General features: G+C 41.6%; 2 protein-coding genes across 2 annotated transcripts in view; one reads left to right on the top strand and one right to left on the bottom strand.

Moving 5' to 3' along the window:
• ASPH (aspartate beta-hydroxylase) overlaps positions 1–18,559 on the top strand; it is a 522,004-nt gene that overhangs the window by 240,644 nt on the left and 262,801 nt on the right. The gene's annotated exons all lie outside the window — the stretch shown is intronic.
• Positions 1–18,559, bottom strand: part of CLVS1 (clavesin 1) — a 141,313-nt gene that overhangs the window by 19,181 nt on the left and 103,573 nt on the right. Inside the window, exons 4-5 of the mRNA XM_032768997.2 lie at positions 6,236–6,346; positions 4,400–4,635 (exon numbers count right to left, since the gene is read on the bottom strand). Coding sequence (XP_032624888.1) covers positions 4,400–4,635; positions 6,236–6,346 — 347 coding nt within the window. The remainder of the gene's footprint in view (positions 1–4,399; positions 4,636–6,235; positions 6,347–18,559) is intronic.

Raw genomic sequence — 18,559 nt, 5'->3', positions numbered from 1 at the left:
GATGAAGACGAGCCTACTGGAATTTTCAAAGCACTTAACTGGGTTAGGCACCCAACTGTCAATGGCTAACCTATTGAAGTGCTTTTAAAAAACCCAGTAGGCATCTAACTACATCTTTAGGCACACAAATCCTTTGAAAATGTGGTCCTTGGTCACTATAGGGCAGAGTTAAGGATGTTTTGGTGCCTACACTGTGCATTTCCACATGTTAGCATGTCTGGATTTCTTTTAAGTGTAACTGTAATTCTGAATTTTCTGGGTTTATAATGTTTGATTTTGGGGATAATTGCAACATCCTTGCAGTGTTTTTTGCAATTGCACTGGAACACTTATAAGAGTGGGGATGCTGAAAGCAAGCCCCTTTACCCCTGTCCACTCCACCCCTCAGAGCTGTGGCCAGGAGCAGGGCTGTGTCTTCGGGAAAAGCGGGACTTGGACAAGCATAAGGAAGCCAAGGTTGGAGCCACAGCTGGGGGTGGGCATGGGGCCGGCAACCGGGACCCCACATAAAATGGAGAACCACTAGTTCCTGCGCCTATGATATTTTGCTCTTAAATCACTGATACATGTCCTCAACCTAAACTCTGTCATAACAGTTTTTTGGTTGGGTAGTTTTGTTAAATTTCATTTCTCAACAGTTTATTTCTAAGTGATATTGACTTTTCAGATGAGTCTTGATTGAAGGCAAGTTCCAAAGGGTGCGCTTGTGCTGACATGGGCAAGAGAGAGAGAGTGGAGGAGGAGCAGTTAGCTGACAAATTGTGTCCCAGCCTACCACAAGTCAGGGATTCCCCTTCCATCACCTTTGCCAAGGATCTAGCTCACAGAGGAAGAAGTGACCCAAGACCCAGCGGTTGATAGGCAACGGCGTTATAATGGACAGGCAGGTATTGGAAACGAAAGAGATTCACATGATAGTCAGGGCAGACTACATACTGCTGCTGAAACCAAACAAGACTAAGATCACACTCTTGGGAAAAGGAAGATCTTCAAAGAATTACCATCCTCTGTAACATCCCTCCAATTGCTAACTCAGTCTGCAGCTTGGAGATCCTTTTGCGCTCGCTGCTAAGAGAAGTCCAAATAGCTATGAGTGGTCGTTGCCATCTGTAACTGGTGTGCTGAGCATTCATGACCCCTAGGCTTAATTAGTTCAACCCATTATATCTAAGCATGAAGCTACATGCCCAGAAAAAAACTCCGACTGGTACAAAATGCAGCAGCTCATTTATTAAGCAACAGAGATCTCCATGAGAACTTCAGTCTGGTGCTCTGGTCTCCATACTGGCTACCTATTGAATAGAGTCCAACTCAGGGCTCATTTCTTGATATTCAAAACTCAATGGCATTGGCCCTCATTAGGTGAGCGAGAACATCCCCTTCCATAATCACGATCTCCCACAACAGCTACATTGCTCAACCAAACAGGCTTGCCATCACTGGAGGCAGAACTTTCACGGGAGCTGGACCTAGACTGGAATGTTCCCCCAAACAGAGATGACTTACCATATAAACAATCTAAAATCAACATAACCTCTCTTTAAGAATGAGTTGACCTTGCCATTACTATATTAATGCTAGTTTTCATGTTTTATTACCTTGTCTATTTCAAACTTCATTGAGCTGAATCTTAGTAAACAGATCAAATCTGAATGGATTTTGTTGCTGCTGCTACTGTTCTGGCTATTACCCTCATTATCTGGAGTCATCAGCAGTTTTGCTGTGTTTTCCATCTGTTATTCAGTATTAGGGCTCTGGTATTTTTCCATGGTATGAGATAATTTCAGAGATGGGGCTATCATTTCCATTTGTTATGATTTTTTCCTCAGTGTGAGTGGTTGATTTCCGCTCAGGTCCTTAGTTGGACCAAAAGGAAACACCAGATGGCTTGATTAAGACCCTGTTCACACTATAATATTTGCCAGGTCATGAAACTGCTTTCAAAATCATTTTAATTCCTAGGCTCAAGAACTATTTTCTATGCTGTTTTTTAGAATGTTTTCCTCATTTATACAAACTGGCATTTGCTAGCATTATTTGCTAAAATAAACATGAAATTGTTTACAAGAACAGATCTTGTGCAGTTTCATGGTACTGGGAAAAAAAACTGCTGAGGATGGGGGAGGGAGGTACTGTTGTGGTCTCATTGCTAATTAGTATTCCAAAACTCGGCTCAGTTCTGCATATCTGAAGCAGCTCATGTACCTGTTTTTTCTTCATTGTATCTGTACCATTTGTCATCATCTGAGACTTTCTCAGGTATTTTCTTGTCTCTGGTGTTATGTAATTTGATATGCGCAGTATGTTTTTCAGGAGAGAATGCAAGGTCTATTTTACTAATCTCTCAAAGGTTCTGTTTTTCTGTCAGCTTTGTATTAACTTCATGAAATGAAGTAAGACCATATTTTGGTTAGTTGGTCTCTGATTCCATCTCTTGGTAGTTTCTTTCTGATCTGTAGTTCTTGCCTTGTTTTCTCAATGTAAATGGTATTAAAGTCCTCTGAGGGAATGGAGTAGGCACAATGTTTCACATACAGTACTTGAAGTGGGAGGGGTGTGCTCAGGTTGGCTCAAATATTGTGCTCAGATTGGCTCAAAATTCCCTCCCACCGCCGCCAGCTGTAGACTGTATTCTCTATTCTCTTACAGAAGAGTTCAGTTACTAGCAGCCTTTACATATTGCTCACGTGCTGTCATTATCACATCTGTTTCAAGTTGCTGCAGTTTGAACTACAGTTCATTACTGCCTTTATCTATGATCAAAATATGAGGCACTACAACTATATACATTGAAAAAAAAGAGAGGGTGAAGGGGCTCTGATTAAAATACCCTCACTATTGTGTACATGGAAGTGCATGCATTTACATGCCCCTCCCATATTTTAAGTGAGTATTTTCAATGGCGGAAGGGTCCTGTAATAATAATAACCTGGAAATGTCCACTACATGCATCTGACGAAGTGGGAATTCACCCATGAAAGCTCATGCTCCAAAACATCTGTTAGTCTATAAGGTACCACAAGACTCTCTTGCTGTAATAATAATAGTTAGCATATGTTTATATCACTTTGCATTTTCATTGGCCATATAACCAACTAGTGTCTTTATAGATGATATATTTTAGTTGAACTGCAGATTATTGGGCTGAATGCATTCCTGGGTGAAACCTCGTAGCGTGTTTTACACAGGAGACTGGACTAAAAGAAATCATAATCGTTCCTTTCAGCCTTCAAATCTACGATTCTGTTAGGATCATCTTTTCTTTTGTTCCTTTGAAAATAGTATAATGACTAAAAGTGTCAGATATTTTTTTAAGCCACTCTCTAAGCGTGCAACAGGTGCTGGTCATCTGATAAAATCTAAACAAAATAATGTCTTGAGTTAAAAGAGACAAGATTTTATGATGCCTGTGGAGAAGCAGAGCTTTACTGAGAGGAGAAAAAGAGTGATTAAATTATTTTAATAGGGGGGAAATATCACTTGTATGAAAAAGAGAGATTTAAGATCAAGAAATCATTTACTCCTAGAAAAACACTGATGACAACCACAACGTTTTGTTCCGAGTTAGGAACATTTCAGAGTTACGAACAAGCTCCATTCCTGAGCTGTTTGTAACTCTGAGATTCTACTGTAGATACAACAGTATAGGTCTGTGTAGTATAGACCAGACTTCAGAGTGTGGTATCATTCAGCACAGGCCCTACAATGCCACTCAGAAATCCACAAACCTCACTATTCTGTATTGGTTCCCCCTCCAGTCAATTAGTGCAAATTAGTGAGCTTTGTGGATTTAAAAATGACCATTTTAAGCTTTGGAAGCACTAAACACAATCATCAGATCTAAAAGTAAAGGTCTTCCTGTACGCTTAAGAGACCAGCTTTACTAGCTGAACAGATAATGGGTAGTGACTGGATAGGCACCTAAAGGAGACTATTCATTTTTAGAGGGCTATGGTGCTTGTTATACACCAGCTACCAGAAGTACATTACAGGGAGCTAAAATCTATCATTGACAAGTGTGGTCAGAATGTACCAAAGCAACAGCTGTGAATGTAAAACAGAACAGAAATATTCCTGTATATTATGCCGTGGAAATGGCATTCCACTGTGACTTTTTTCATTGAATACAGTGTAAAGGGTCTCATTAATTTCAACTTGTTTTTGTTCACAATCATTCGTAATCAGAGAAGTAATTATGGTACTGCCAAGACACTGGCCTTTCACTGCCACATAGTGATCACTCTTCAGGCTAAAGTGCCCCTTATTTTCAGCTTCAGCAAAATAAGCTCCTGCCTCTTATTAAATTGGGTTAGTCCAACCATTAGACTGGTGATGACTAAATACATAACCTATAATGTAAAACAACAGGACAGAATTTGCACTCGTGGCCAGTTCTCACCTTGTCATGTGTTTCGGTGAGCACCCTCTCTCTAGGTTGGAGGATGAGTGCTTCACATGCATCGCGTTGTAGGAAGTGTGAGTGTATTCATTTTCATCACTGTAGTCAGGACCAAGTAATGTCCGGGCCCAAGTTCCCATGTCATAAGGAGGAAGCGTACCTCCAAATTCAGAGGGCAGGCATTCCGGGTGTATTAGCTGGTGAAGGCTGTTCAGATTGTTGCCATGGAGAAAGATCTGAAACAAAACAAAACAAAAGCACAGTCAGTTCCTTATTTCATAAAGCATTATAATTTAAAGCAGTGAATTTGCTCTGCAATTTATGGGTGGGTCTTTTCAAAAGCACTCAACATTAGCTTTATTCTGCTCCCATTGAAGTCAACGCTGAAAATATGGTACTAGAGATGTTCCTTGTCATTACCATAACATACACATCATATAAAAGCAGGGAAAGAGTGGGTTGTGGAATTATTTCTGAGGGAAGGGAGGAGAGATTCCTGGAAGAAGTGTGTTCTAAAGAAGGCTCTGAAGAAGAGGAATATGGTTCTGTTATTGGATGCCACAGAGAGAGAGCATGAAGAAGAGAGTGAGAGAAGATAATAAAGGGATCTGAAAGGTGAGAGGTCTGTAGGGAGCATAGGGAGCACGAGGAGACAAAATCAGAGAGATAAACTAGAACAAGGTCATGAGAACCTTTTAACATAAAGGCAATGAGCTGGAACTGGTACAGTAGCAACTACACCTGGAGCCCAGCTCAGTGACAGAATCACTGTCTATTTCAGATAGACACCAAAATCTAGACCTATTTATTTTCAGAGCTCTGGAAATACTCAGTAGTTTTGGTATGCAAGGGGTCATGTGCAAAATTTTTCCCTCAGTTTGGATCCACATTCTCTCCTGTCCAGTGAGTTGTTTTGGGTTCAAACAAAACATGGCATTTTAACTGACTTTTCATCAAAATTGCAGAAATTGCTATTTTGTGCTATTTCAACACATTTATAAACTGACTCAAGGCCATGTTCCTGAGCAATTTTCTTTGAATTTATCTTCAGTTTCTGAATTTGTAACAAAACACTGAACTACACAAAGCTTCTAGTAATTTAGGGTTTTATCTGAACACTCTGCCCAGCTCCAGTTATCCTTCCGCTCTTTAATCCAGACATGTTTTCACACTGAAGGACTCCTCAGCCTGTTCAATACTTCTCAGATGGAGCCCAGGCCAGATTTTGGTGCTTTTCTGAGATCCATTTTAGTAACTATGGACTTCAGGATAAAAATGGACAAGGACAGTAAGGTCCAATAATCCAGGTACATCTCTGCAGTGAAGACCTGCTTCTTCTCCTGCTGTGTGAGCTGATATAGAGAAGTGGAAGTTTTTGTGGACACCAGTGGGAGTTAAGAAAGGCAACCTGCTGAAGAAGCAAAACTGGCAAGTTCGTTGGAGTTGATAGTACCTCACTGGGCAGAGATCGAGCTCTATGGGAGCTTCTTCATATGGATGGCTTCAGTGGGAGACTGTGCCTGTACCTCCACTATCACAGCTCAGTCAAAACTTACTCTGGCCATAGGCATGCCTTGTCTATTGTATGATAGGATAGCACCTGTTCTTTGTACATTCTGTGGTCCCTGACTTTGATTCTGAAAATAACCTATTTCTGCTGAATTATTGATTGAATCTAGGCTAATTGCAAACTTCAGCTGAGGCTTCAGTCATAGCTGCAGTTCTCACAGGCCCACTCAAAAAAACACAGAGGAAAAAAATAAAGCAAAGAAAGGAGGGAGCTATTCAAGCCAACTCGGCTCTGAAGTGTCACAGGTTTTCTCCCCCTCTAATTACCCTTTTCCTTGTCTTGTCTTTGAGAAATGGTTTGATTAGCGTGTACAGGGCATGGATGTACCAGGGCTGGTTGACAAAATGGACTCCTCCAAAGCGAGCAGGAAAGCTGTCCTGTAGAGAAGAAAGAAATGGAAGGCAATTAAAAAGACACACCAAATTAGTCAAGCAGCCAGCAGGACTAAAGTCAAAAGAACAAGTTTGCATCTTACCATCTGATGCACCATTTAATCAGGAGTTGGCTTGTGGTGGGGAGATGGGTAGTGCAGGAGGACTAAGAAACACATGCACTGTTTTAAGGAGCCACTATCCCATTTCCCTCCATGCAGTTACACCTTGGTTTCTAGTGCTTAAAAAAAGGAGATATCAAGATCTCTGCCCAAATTTCTTCTGACTCCACTTCAGCGTATCATACTATGCTGAGAAGGGAAATGCAGCCTGGGTGATGAACACAGCATATTTCCTGAACATCCCTTAAAGGGACTAATTTTAATTCCTTATTGTGTTACATAACCGAACTGCAAATTCCCACTCCTGTTCCAACACACAGCTCACTTTTTCACCCTTTCTGCTACCTTTGCCCCTCCCCCCCATCCCATTCCCCCCTTAAATCATCATTACAATAGATGAACTTTCTGGGTGAGTGAGCAGCACATTATGGGGAGCAAGGCGGGTGGGAAATGCTGATATGTGAATGTGTTGACAGAGAGAGAGAGAGAGAGAGAGCATATGACAGCACCATGGAAACTGTCACCACCAAGGCTGAGGTTTAGTGCAAATATCCAAGCATTAGCATTCAGGTAGAGTAGTCTCACAGAGGTGTTTGCTTAGGTGCAATAGGATGCTACTGCAATGTAGTACACATAATTAATAGGAGGCTACTGGAGTTTCTTTAAAGGTACATTGTAAATGATATTTTGTATCTACATTCACATTACGCAAATGTCAGGGTCTATCAGGGAACGGGCTAGGTGCCTTTCACTTTTGGAAACAGTGCAACTGCTGGTGCATATATGTGCTGATGACATCCACAGAGAGAGGCAAGTTGGCTGCTTTCTGACAGGAACTGGGGTCTCTTTGTAAACAACTAAGAAGATATGTTCACTACTGATACATTTTGCTAGTCACCAGTCCCAAAGGAAGGCAATTATTATTTCCATTATGGCTATAGCATTTGGTAAGAATTTTAGGACCAGCTCCTCAGCTAGTATAAATTATTGTGGTTGCATTATAACACCACGGAGGATATGGCCCTTAAAGTAGATGCACCTGAGAAAAAATTGAAATATATGAACTTTCAGCAAAGTCAAAAGTGGATTTCTGCTCTGTACAAGGATGATGTAAAAAGAGCACTTGGAGCTGATCGGAAAATGGCATCCCATGGGAAATTCCCATATTTTGATATTTGCTTTTGTCCCAGTTTGGGATGAAAAGTCAAAATATAGAAACATTTCACAGAATGACAATTTCTGAAACATTTCCATTGAGAATGACATTATTCTCTGCGTCCGCCTGAGCCACCACAGTGCCTCATGGGAGCTGTAGTTCTGTATCTTAGTCTGCAGCTCTGCTACAGAGACCATCTCTCCCAGTAGCTCAGGCGCAGGGAGAGACTGGAGTGCAACATAAGAGATGTAGTATAGCAAGGGAGCATAGAGGAATTAGGGGCTGAGGAACTACAACTCCCATAAATCACCATGGTAGCTCAGGCAGACATTCAGATTAATGTTGACGCAAAACAAAATGTTTTGGTTCAATTTTCCTGCTATTGCTCTTTTCCCATGGCAAATTTCAATTTCAACTAACCTCCATTTTCCAATGAGAAAACATTTTGCTCAGCATATTGTGACCATCCCTAATGGCACCTTCTCCCAAATTAAATCTACTTTCTATGTGGATTCAGAATTATATGGGCCAGGTGGTCAGTGGTGTATATTGGCATACCTCCCCTTGGCACATATACATAGTGGGGAGAGTAAGTTTTACTACTGTCAGCCCAACACAGATCTGGAGGTCAGTGATTCTGGTGTGTGTACAATGGGATATACTAAGTACAATAGCGAAGCCACCCATACAACCACATTGTTTAAATGCATTCACATTTAAACAATTTATGCCACAATTACCTGTGGAAACCCCAAAAGGCAATAGGATTCCCCAAGGAGTACAGAGGGCAGCTTGCTGCAGCATCCTGCAGAGTCTTTATTACCAAGCCTTATGCACAGGAAAGAACCCAGCTTGACTTTCATACCCCAGCTTGGGTTTGTAGGGTTATCAGTTAGAAACACCCATAATTTTTCTTTTCAACTCTGTACATTCAATATGTATATTGCTGAGACACAGCTCTGGAGCCCCAGTGTGCCATTTTTACAAAGCCACCAATCAGAGCAGAAATATATTTGAAAGAAAAGCTCACGTCTCGTATATTGTATCATGTATTGTTTTTAGCTAGTTGCACTAAGCTGTGTGAGATCTCTCCCTGATCACTCTTGAGCTCCCTGCTGATTTCTCTGAGGCAAAATGAAAGTAACTAAAGTTGATTTTCTGTTGGAGAACTTGTGCTTTTAGGAATTCTTTGCCTTTCTTGTGCCTTCGTGATTTCTTGGGAAGATGCATTTTATAATGAGAAATTTTGTGTGTGTGTGTCTTTGGGTACATTTTCTTTGAATCCATGCTGGGAAAGAGATCCTTAGTCTTATCTCTAACTGAGTCTTTTGTAAAAATATATGGGCCTAAACCTTCCCACTGATATCAATGATAATTTTGTCATTGAGTTTTCTGGGAGTAAGAACTGGATCTTGCAAATAAGTCTGGAAATGCTTAAGGACCTGATCCAAAGTCGTTTGTAGTCAGTAGTAGTCTTTCAGTTTCTGCACTGGTGATGAAACTGTGACATCTGGGGATTTCTCAGACTAGCTAGCTATGTACTTATCTGGCTCCATAGGGCTAGAATATGACAGCATCATAATCAGATTGTAGGAAACTTTTTGTTTCCAGTTATTGACTTAACTGGTGCTGTAAGAAAAGACTTTCTGTTGCAGAATTCCTCTTTTTTTGTTTGACTTTCTCTCTCTCTCTCTTTCCAGTGCTTTTTTCTCCAAAGAAGTTAGTAACAGAAATAAACACTAAAGTGCCAGAGTGGAACTCTCAAGAAAACTCTGAAGTTCACATCCACCTCAATATACCTTTTTCTTTCAGACTGTAAAGACTCTCCTAGTTCAGAGATCAGAAGGGAGGCTAACTTAGTTCTTTCCCCTCTCAAGTTTTATGTGCCACTTCTGCACTGCAGTGCACAGCAGTCTGGGACTGAAAACTGTCAAGCACATAATGATATGTTAAATAACTTGGGAGGAATATTTATGAGTTGAGTGAGAGACAATTTTTCACCACTTCCTCCCACTCTCTCCATCACCGTGTTTTTATTTATTTATTTTGCAATGTGAACACGCAGCAGAAACCTTCTACTGGTCTTTCTTCATTCTTCTGTGCTGAAGGCTAAAAATCAAGATGATCTTCTAACAGTAAATACAAATCTTCTGACGCCAAAGGATATTAGAGAGGGAAGTTAATCATCTGAATATGAAAGTTAGAAATGGGTCTGAGGTGGAACACTGGATCCAAACCTTCCAAACTGTATGACATGGACCTCAACCATCAATGAACTGAACCAACACACACGATCCAAACAAACTTCCAAATTTGGGCAAGTTCAGATTGAAATCACATTCCAGTTCTGAATTTTGTGACTCAAACACATCACTAATGACAATGTGTGTGTACAATCATTTGCAATCAAAAAGCAAAATCATCTGTCCTTCAAAAGTCCAGTGCTATCTGTGTAAAAATCCCCTCCACAATGCAAATAAATGCACAGCCTCTTGCATTTGAACACAGTTTCGCCTCCATTTGGGGAGGGTTTTAATCGCAAACAAAAGCGTTTAAATCAGGTCATTTTTCTCTACACTGAGTACAAAAACTAAAGCTTCTTGCTTCTCAGTACATTTGATCATTCCCTATAACAGTTTAGAGCTTCCACAGATGGTCTATTAATGGTTCAGTAACAGTTTCTCCCCAGTGACTGGTACCATAGTGGTGTAAGGAGCCTTTCAGCTCTAGGTCCCAGGTCCAAAACTAGCCTGGTTTGGTGGTGATAGGAATTATTGCCATCCAATGCCTCTTCAGTGGCCTATGGCTTTATGTGGGCTAGGGTAAAAGGTGTATATTTAAAACATGTTCGCTAACATGGGTTAACACATTTTGAAGCCCTCGTGTAAACAGTACAGGTTGTGTTAGGCAACTGAGGTGAATTTTTATGCTTGTCTACCCACTGAATGAGCATGGGGGCTATTTCCCCCCGGCCCCCCCCCAGCACAGTTCCTCAGGCTCAGGGTGCTGGAGAGGCTTGTACTGGTACTGCCCAGGCTTTTGCTGTTTGGCGGATAGTTGGAAGGTTTCCTGTTCAATAACACAGCTTCTCCCTGCACTAAATTCAATTTTAAAAAGACACTGTAAGAACTCATTACTTTTCCCATTGCTAATCTATGAGCCTAACGATTCTCACCAAAAGTCCTCTCTCCTAAGAAGGATTTAATAACAGAGGGCTGTAGCTAAATCTTAGTCAAATAAGATTTTGCTTTTTTTTTTTTGGTATAAAGAGTACCCAAGGACATATACTAGTATATGCTGAAATACTATCATATTGAATACTGAAGTATAAAGTGAACGTTGGGATGCACTATCCAAAGGGGTTTTTTTGTGTGTGTTTGTTCTCCTGCCATATTGACTAATTCACAAAATTCAATAATTTGCAACAGGTCTCCCAGTCATTAGTGCAAATTAATGAGGGCCCACAAAGCATCTGTTCATGGATCTTGGCAGATGGTACAAAAAATTAGGATATAGAACACAGATTTGTTTAGTAAACTTTAATTTGTGATAGAACCACACTGTCACATCATGTGATCTAACCAAATTGCTTGTAAGGTAACCTTGGGACTGAAAGGGGAATTCTTTCACTTTTTCCTCTTACTACTACTTTGCTGAAGCAGCTCAGAACCATTTAAGAATTTAAAAAAATCCAAAACTTCAAAAAGCATGCTAAAAATTGTTATTCTGGGGGTTCCCCCACCACAGACTAACATTCAGACCAAATCAGTCTCTCGTAAGACTTCTATCTTGAGTAACTGTTATGTCACCACTTTGGAATCTTGGCAGAGGTGTTACATGCAAACATGTCCTCTCTCCAAAATAACATGCAGTCTAATTAAATATGAAAAAAAAACCCTCAGTTCACTCTCAGTAGTGAGGTTGAGATTTTATACAACAGAAGTGAAGAATTCAAAAGTTACTGGGACACATTGCTCATATGCAATTTGCACTGCAATGCCTGCTGTTCCATACCCTCTGTATTATATGTCATATAGGTGTGTGCTCACTGTGACGAAGTTATGGTGGGTGTCAAACGATAACTTTGAATTTATTAGCATCTGTGGGTGTAAAATCTGATACATTAACTTGTTTGTTTTTTTAAAAATGTAGTTTCCTTGTTCTTTTAAAGGGTGAGGGGAATAAAGTTGCCAGTGAAGAAGTCTGCAAGATTATTTGATTATACCTCTATACCCTGCGGAGTATACAAAATTTGAAATTACATGTTGGGGTGGTGGAGAGGCAACTGAAAGACCATCCAATCTGGAAGTACTTTAAGGTTTAACTTGAAGCCATAAAACTCCTGGGGTGCGATATGGAATTCTGTTCTAGAGGTCTGCTGAATGCATCTATTACTGCTATACTGAGTAATCAGAAACAGGCTAGAGAATTTAACAAAACTCTCTGAGCTACCAAACCTATGGGTCACTGAACTATTAGCTACATTTATTCATTTGAAGTCATCAAAACAGCAGAGGAGCTATATCAGAAACTATCAGAAGCGTACATCCCAAGAAAGGGGAAAAAAAAACATAGGCAGGAGTTGTAGACCAAGCTGGATGAGCAAGCATCTCAGAGAGGTGATTAAGAAAAAGCAGAAAGCCTACAAGGAGTGGAAGAAAGGTGGGATTAGCAAGGGAAGCTACCTTGATGAGGTCAACATGGTAGGATAAAGTGAGAAGCTAAAAGCCATGTAGAGTTGGACCTTGCAAAGGAATTAAAACCAATAGTAAAAGGTTCTATAGCCATATAAATAAGAGAAAACAAAGAAGAAGAAGTGGACCGCTAAACATGGAGGATGAAATGGAGGTTAAGGATAACTAGGCATGCCCAATATCTAAATAAGTACTTTGCCAGTCTTTAAAGGCTAATAGGAGCTTAGGGATGATGGAAGGTGACAAATGGAATGAGGATATGAGAGTGGATATTACCACATCTGAGGTAGAAGCCAACTGACAGTTTAATGGGACAACATCGGAGGCCCAGACAATCTTCATTCAAGAATATTGAAGAACTGGCACATGAAATTACAAGCCTATTAGCAAGATTTTAATGATCGGTAAATTCAGGGTGTTCTACACTGGAGAATTGCTAACATATCCGATCTCAAGAAGGGAAAAAAGTGATCCGAGTAACTATACGGCCTGTAGTTACATCATTAGTATTGTAAGTCTTGAAAAATTTGAAGAGAAAGTAGTTAAACATTAGGTCAATGGGTAATTGGACAAATTACAACATGGTTTTACTAAAGTAATTGTGCAAACCAACACTGACTCCTCTTCGAGAAGTGAAGATATTTAGACAAAGGAAAGCAGAGATCTAATTTACCTCAATTTCATAAGGCTTTGACACGTTCCACGGGGAATTAATTAGTAAACTGGGAAAAGATGGGGATCAATATGAAATGTTGTAAAAGGATAAGGAACTGTGGAAGGGAGACTTCCAACGGTACTGAAGGGTGAACTGTCGAACTGAGGACGCGTTACTATGAGTTCCTCAAGGATCATTAGACAATCTTATTTAACTTTATTACGACCGTGCACAAAGAGGCGGGAATTCGTATTAAAGGCGCGAGTACACAAAGCGCGGGGATGCTAACACAGAGAGAGACATGGATATCATCCGGAAATGGAACCTGTCTAAATGGAATAATAGTATAGGATGGAATTAATAGTGAAAAAGTGCTAAGGTACAGGCACGTAGGGAATATACATAAGAAGTTGATATACAGTGGGACACCATCATGGAAGCAACATGAGGAGAGAAGAACCTTGGAGTTTGGGATACAGGATGACTGAGAGCGCAAGATGGAGGCTGGTGAAAAAAAAGCTATGGCAGGTCTCGGAATGCATCAGTAGTGAAGTATCCAGTAGAGATAAAGAGTGGTGAGGCACTGTTACAATGGCATGGTAGACCTCATCCTGAAACTGGTGCAGTTCTGGGTCTCCCATGAAGAAGGATGAATCAAAATGGAACAGTCGAGACGGGCTATTAGGTTCGAGGAAATGGAAACCTGCCTATAAAGGAGACTCAAGAGCTGGCTTGTTAGCCTAGCCAAAGAGGAAGCGGGGGGCGATTGCTTGCTCTATTATAAATGAGTATCAGAGGGAGTAACATGGTAGGGCGAAGGAAGGAAGCAAGGATATTTCTAAGTAACCAATGTAGACAGACAGACAATGATCCGGGTGACGAAACTGCGACATTAGGAAGTTAGTTACGTGAAATTGCGACGGTTCTAACATGAGAGGAGTGATTCTTGAACAGCGTGCTCAGGGACTGTCGCGGGCAAAGCAATCTGGCTGAAGACTAAGCTTGAAAGTTTATGAAGTCGAATGTTATGTAGATAGTTTAATTGTTGGCATTTGCTTTGATTATCACAGATGAAGTCTGCCTAATATCCTGTGATGGATTTGGATGGGAGGGAGGATCGGATTACCGCAAAGAATTCCTTTCCTTGAGTGCTGGCTGGTGATCTGCCCACATCTCAGGTTTAGCTATCACCATATTTGGGCTCGGAGAAATTTCCTCCAGGCCAGAGTGCAGAGCCTGGAGGTTTTTCGCCTCCTCTGAGCATGGGGCATGGTGTCACTGCTGGGGATTCTCTGCACCTTGAGGTCTTCAAACCACAATTTGAAAGACTTCAATAACTCGGATATATTAGTTGTATAGAATGATGGTTAGGGTTCTGTGGCCTGCTTTGTGCAGGAGGTCAGACTAGATGATCATATTGATCCCTTCTGACCTATGAGTCTATATACATGCCGGGTTTCTAAGAGGAACCATGTTTCCAGGCCTCGCCAAGACAGCAGACTTAGCAATAAGCTTTGGAAAGTAGTCAAGGCCTCAAACCTAACTCTTTTTGTCTTTGTGTTATCCTCTGGTGGTTTGTTGTAGGTGGAACATCAGGTTTGGAATGAACTGGGATGTGCCAGTGATAAGAGGGACAACATTGACTTGATCCTGACAGTGTTTATTATTAAAATCTGTAATGGTTTTGTCTGTTGTTTAACTGATTTTTCACCTGAAGCTGTTCACGTGGTTTCATGTTGTTGCTTTTTTTTAGCTATGCCTGGAGCCAGAGTTCCAGGTCAATAATATTTATTTGGCTATTATCACCACATTAGCTCCTGCAACAGCTCCCAATTTCCTCTCCCTTCTGTCATGAACCCTGTCCTCCTCGCTGACTGGATTAGGATCTTCTGCCTCCATGGTCTGCTATAAGTCACTTCTGGGAGGCATGAGGTAAGGCTGGCATTGACAGTCGTGCAGCACCTTTCTAGTATTGCAACGAAGCAGGCCTTTGTCCTGGTACAGAACCTTCCACAGTAAAATGATAGCACCGTATCCATCATTAAAAGTCAACATGTGGTCACAGTGAAAAGACCGCTGTCATTTCCTTATATTTGGAAAAATAACTGTGGAGTATTTCAGACAAAAAAAGGGGGCCAACTGTGGCTAAAAGTTGACCTTTTAATGGTAACCACTAATTGAAGAACCTGATATTTTTTATTAACATTTTCAGGGAGAGTGGAAGGTGGTTAAAATTTGAGTTTTGGATGAAAAGTTGAATCAAAAATTCTAAATTTAGAGAATTTTGACTAGCCCGAGTAAGCACAGTATGCTGAAGGAACAAATGGTGGCCACATATACATACCACAGCCATCAGAAGGGACTGACCCAGTATAAGCCTCTCTCACTTGAGCTAAGGGAGTAACTGCTTTAATTGTGAATAAATAGGAGGCTCTTCTTCCTCTTTGGGGACAGATTTATGGTTTGCACTTAACCATTATATTACCCTGGTTTACTGGTGATCAATGCAAGATGCTGATTTGGGCGGATGTTTATTTAGATGGATTTAAAATGTGGCTATCACTGGAGTATAGACACATTTGAAAAAATGTAATGCAAAATACATAAACTATCAATAGGACCTATATACAACATGTGTAACTTTCCCCCAAGCTATCCAGACTAAAAGTCTCCATCCCTAGCTACTTCCTACCCTATAGAAAGCTTGTGAAAACAGAAGACCTTTGCAGCCTGGCCTGAGGGTAATAGATCAGTTATGATATCAAATCAATAGGTGAAAGAATGGGGGCACTGTGTTTCTGGGGGGCAGAGAAGAAAACACTGAGTCACTTTGATCAGATTTAAAAGGGCAGTAAAGGGAGACACATCAACGCATGCAAACAGCCAGGGGTAAAATAGATAAAGTACACCAGCGAATTTCTCATACATCAGGAAATGTAAAAGCAAAAGCTGCTTTAAAAGGGAAACACCTCTGTAGAGTCAGTCTCCTTAAACATGCATTGTTCCCCTGAGCCATATTACTGAAGAAATCTACACCACTAGTATAGCACTTTTATTCTGTATTTCCTTTACGTTGGCCTTGCAGTATCTGCTCATCTATTCTCAGCTGAAAGAATTTCAGACATGACGAAAGTAGACACTGAATGGCTTCTATTAAAATGTCACAGAGAGGACAAATGCCCATAGCATTGGTTAAAATGGATAAAGACAACCAAACAAAAGGCTATTAGGAAAGGTCTGCTGGCACTTGCCTTTCATCTCAGGAGATCTATTGACTTTAAACCAAAGCTCCCCATCATGCTTATGGTTGTGGTTATGTATTAAACAGGAATATCGTCACTGGACTAAGACTTGTTCTTTGATCCGTCACTTTTATGTAACAAATATGACAGAGGAGAAAAGAGGATTTTATTATTTATAACAATGGGCAAACTAGTTCAGACTAAATAGAAATGTCACTGCAACTTTGCACAAGATCCGAATGGAACCTAGAGACTTTGTGTGTGTGTGTGTGTGTGTGTGTGTGTGTGTGTGTGTTTAAAAAAATCTAGTTTTTTATGTTTTTGACTTTTGCAAAAGGTGGAAGCAGAAAGGCTGTTCTGATGGAAGAGAGATTCCTCGCCAGAAGCAGGAATACCCAGAAATCTCACCCCAAACTCTATTTAGACAAGATTTTCAACCCAGTCTTGCAGCTTCCAGGTTCTGAGAGTTTAGATGAGCTTCAGCATAGCAGACAAATGTTTAGACTGCTAGATTTTTGAAGCTGGAGGGATCCAGGGCATAGAACCTCACCCCAACCTCTCTCGTTTGCTTTGAAGAAAGAGATAGAAAAAGACAGTGAGCCCAACAGCTAAGGGCTGTCTCTGCTCACTGTTACCCCTCCCCTCTTGCAAAAAAATGTGTTGTCCCAACCTGTAGGCTTCTTTCCACCTCCCCAGTTCTGCTCTGCTCCTCATCTCATTATGGGAAAAGAATGGGGGAAAAGGGCACGGGAGCAGTGAACCAAACAGTGAGGGAGCACGGAGCCAGCGACCCATAAGTAGTGGAGTGGGCACATGGACAACACATAGACTAGGCTAGGGAAGGCTGTGCCTCCCCAAACGGTCCACCATGGCCCCATTCATGCTCTGCCCTGAGGCCCCCTCCTGCTTGCCGCTAGTTGGCCTCAGCCCAGGCAGACTGCTTCTCTTCCAGGGAGCTGGCTGGGACTTGGCATGGCTGGAGCTGTGCCACCCAGTGCTCCAGGACTGGGTAGGGTGCCACACACTGCCTGCCCAGTACTCTGGTGTTTGGGGGTCTGCACGCCACCCACCCGGAGCTCCAGGGCTGGAGGTGCTTGGGCAGCCCAAGGCTGGTGGTGGAGAGCTGGAGGCTGCAGGGAGAGGGCTCCTGGTTTCGATGGGGAAGGGGGGCTAGAGGGGCAGGACCTCAGGCGGTGGGGTGGTCCAGGCCAGGAGCTAGCCTACTTAAGGTTCACCCACTGCCTATGAGTAGGTAGCTGAGAGTCTTCAAGATCCAGGAGGGCAATGAGGCAGTAGTGGCAGCAGCAACGCAATCCTGCAGGTGGGGGCAGTGGGTAGTGTTAAATGAATTTGGATTTGCCTGGGCAAGGATCACTCTTTCCCCTAGTGTCCCTGGGAAAAGACTCCCCCCTTTAAATTCCTCTCTTCCTGGAGCCCCATGATCTGCCTGGACAGGGACCACTTCTTCAAACCCTCCAGCTCTTTGGCAGCCTTGCAAACACCTAGAAGATAATATGATATGTAACAGTCAGCATGGATTTGTCAAGAACAAATCTTGTCAAACCAACCTGATAGCTTTCTTTGACAGGGTAACAACTGTTGATAGGGGTGAAGCTGTAGAGGTGGTATATCTTGACTTTACTAAGGCTTTTGAAACTTTCTCACGTGACTTTCTCGTAAACAAATTAGGGAAATGCAACCTAGATGAAGCTACTATAAGGTGGGTGCATAACTGACTGGAAAACCGTTCCCAGAGAGTAATTATCAGTGGGTCACAATCAAGCTGGAAGGGCATAACAAGTAGCATCTCGCAGGGATCAGTTCTGAGTCCCATTCAGTCCAATATCTTCATCAATGATTTAGATAATCGCATAGAAAGTGCACTTATAAAGTTTATGGATGATACCGAGCTGGGAGGGGTTACAAGTGCTTTGGAAGATTAAAATTCAAAATGATCTGGACACACTGGAGAAACGGTCTGAAGTAAATAGGATAAAGTTCAATAAGGACAAATGCAAAGTACTCCACTTAGGAAGGAACAGTCAGTTGCAAACATACAAAATGGGAAATGACTGCCTAGGAAGGAATACTGCAGAAAGGGAACACAGTGGATCATAAGCTAAATACGAGTCAACAGTGTAACACTATTGCAAGAGAAGTACATCCAGTCATCTTCATTGTCTCTTCCATTCCTTGGGTCGCTACCACAGCTTCCTCTTGTAGCTGTCATAGCCTTCACTCCTATGCTCCTGTTAAGAAGGAACCACCTCCTGCCCCCACCACTCCACACACACACAAACCGTCCAAACCTACAAAAATACCACACACACCTTCGCTCAAACTCCCCTAA

This window comes from Chelonoidis abingdonii, chromosome 2 (assembly GCF_003597395.2).
Source record: "Chelonoidis abingdonii isolate Lonesome George chromosome 2, CheloAbing_2.0, whole genome shotgun sequence".
NCBI lineage: Eukaryota > Metazoa > Chordata > Testudines > Testudinidae > Chelonoidis > Chelonoidis abingdonii.
The sequence above is the reverse complement of the archived record's forward strand: the minus strand, read 5'-3'. Positions and strand labels throughout refer to the sequence as shown.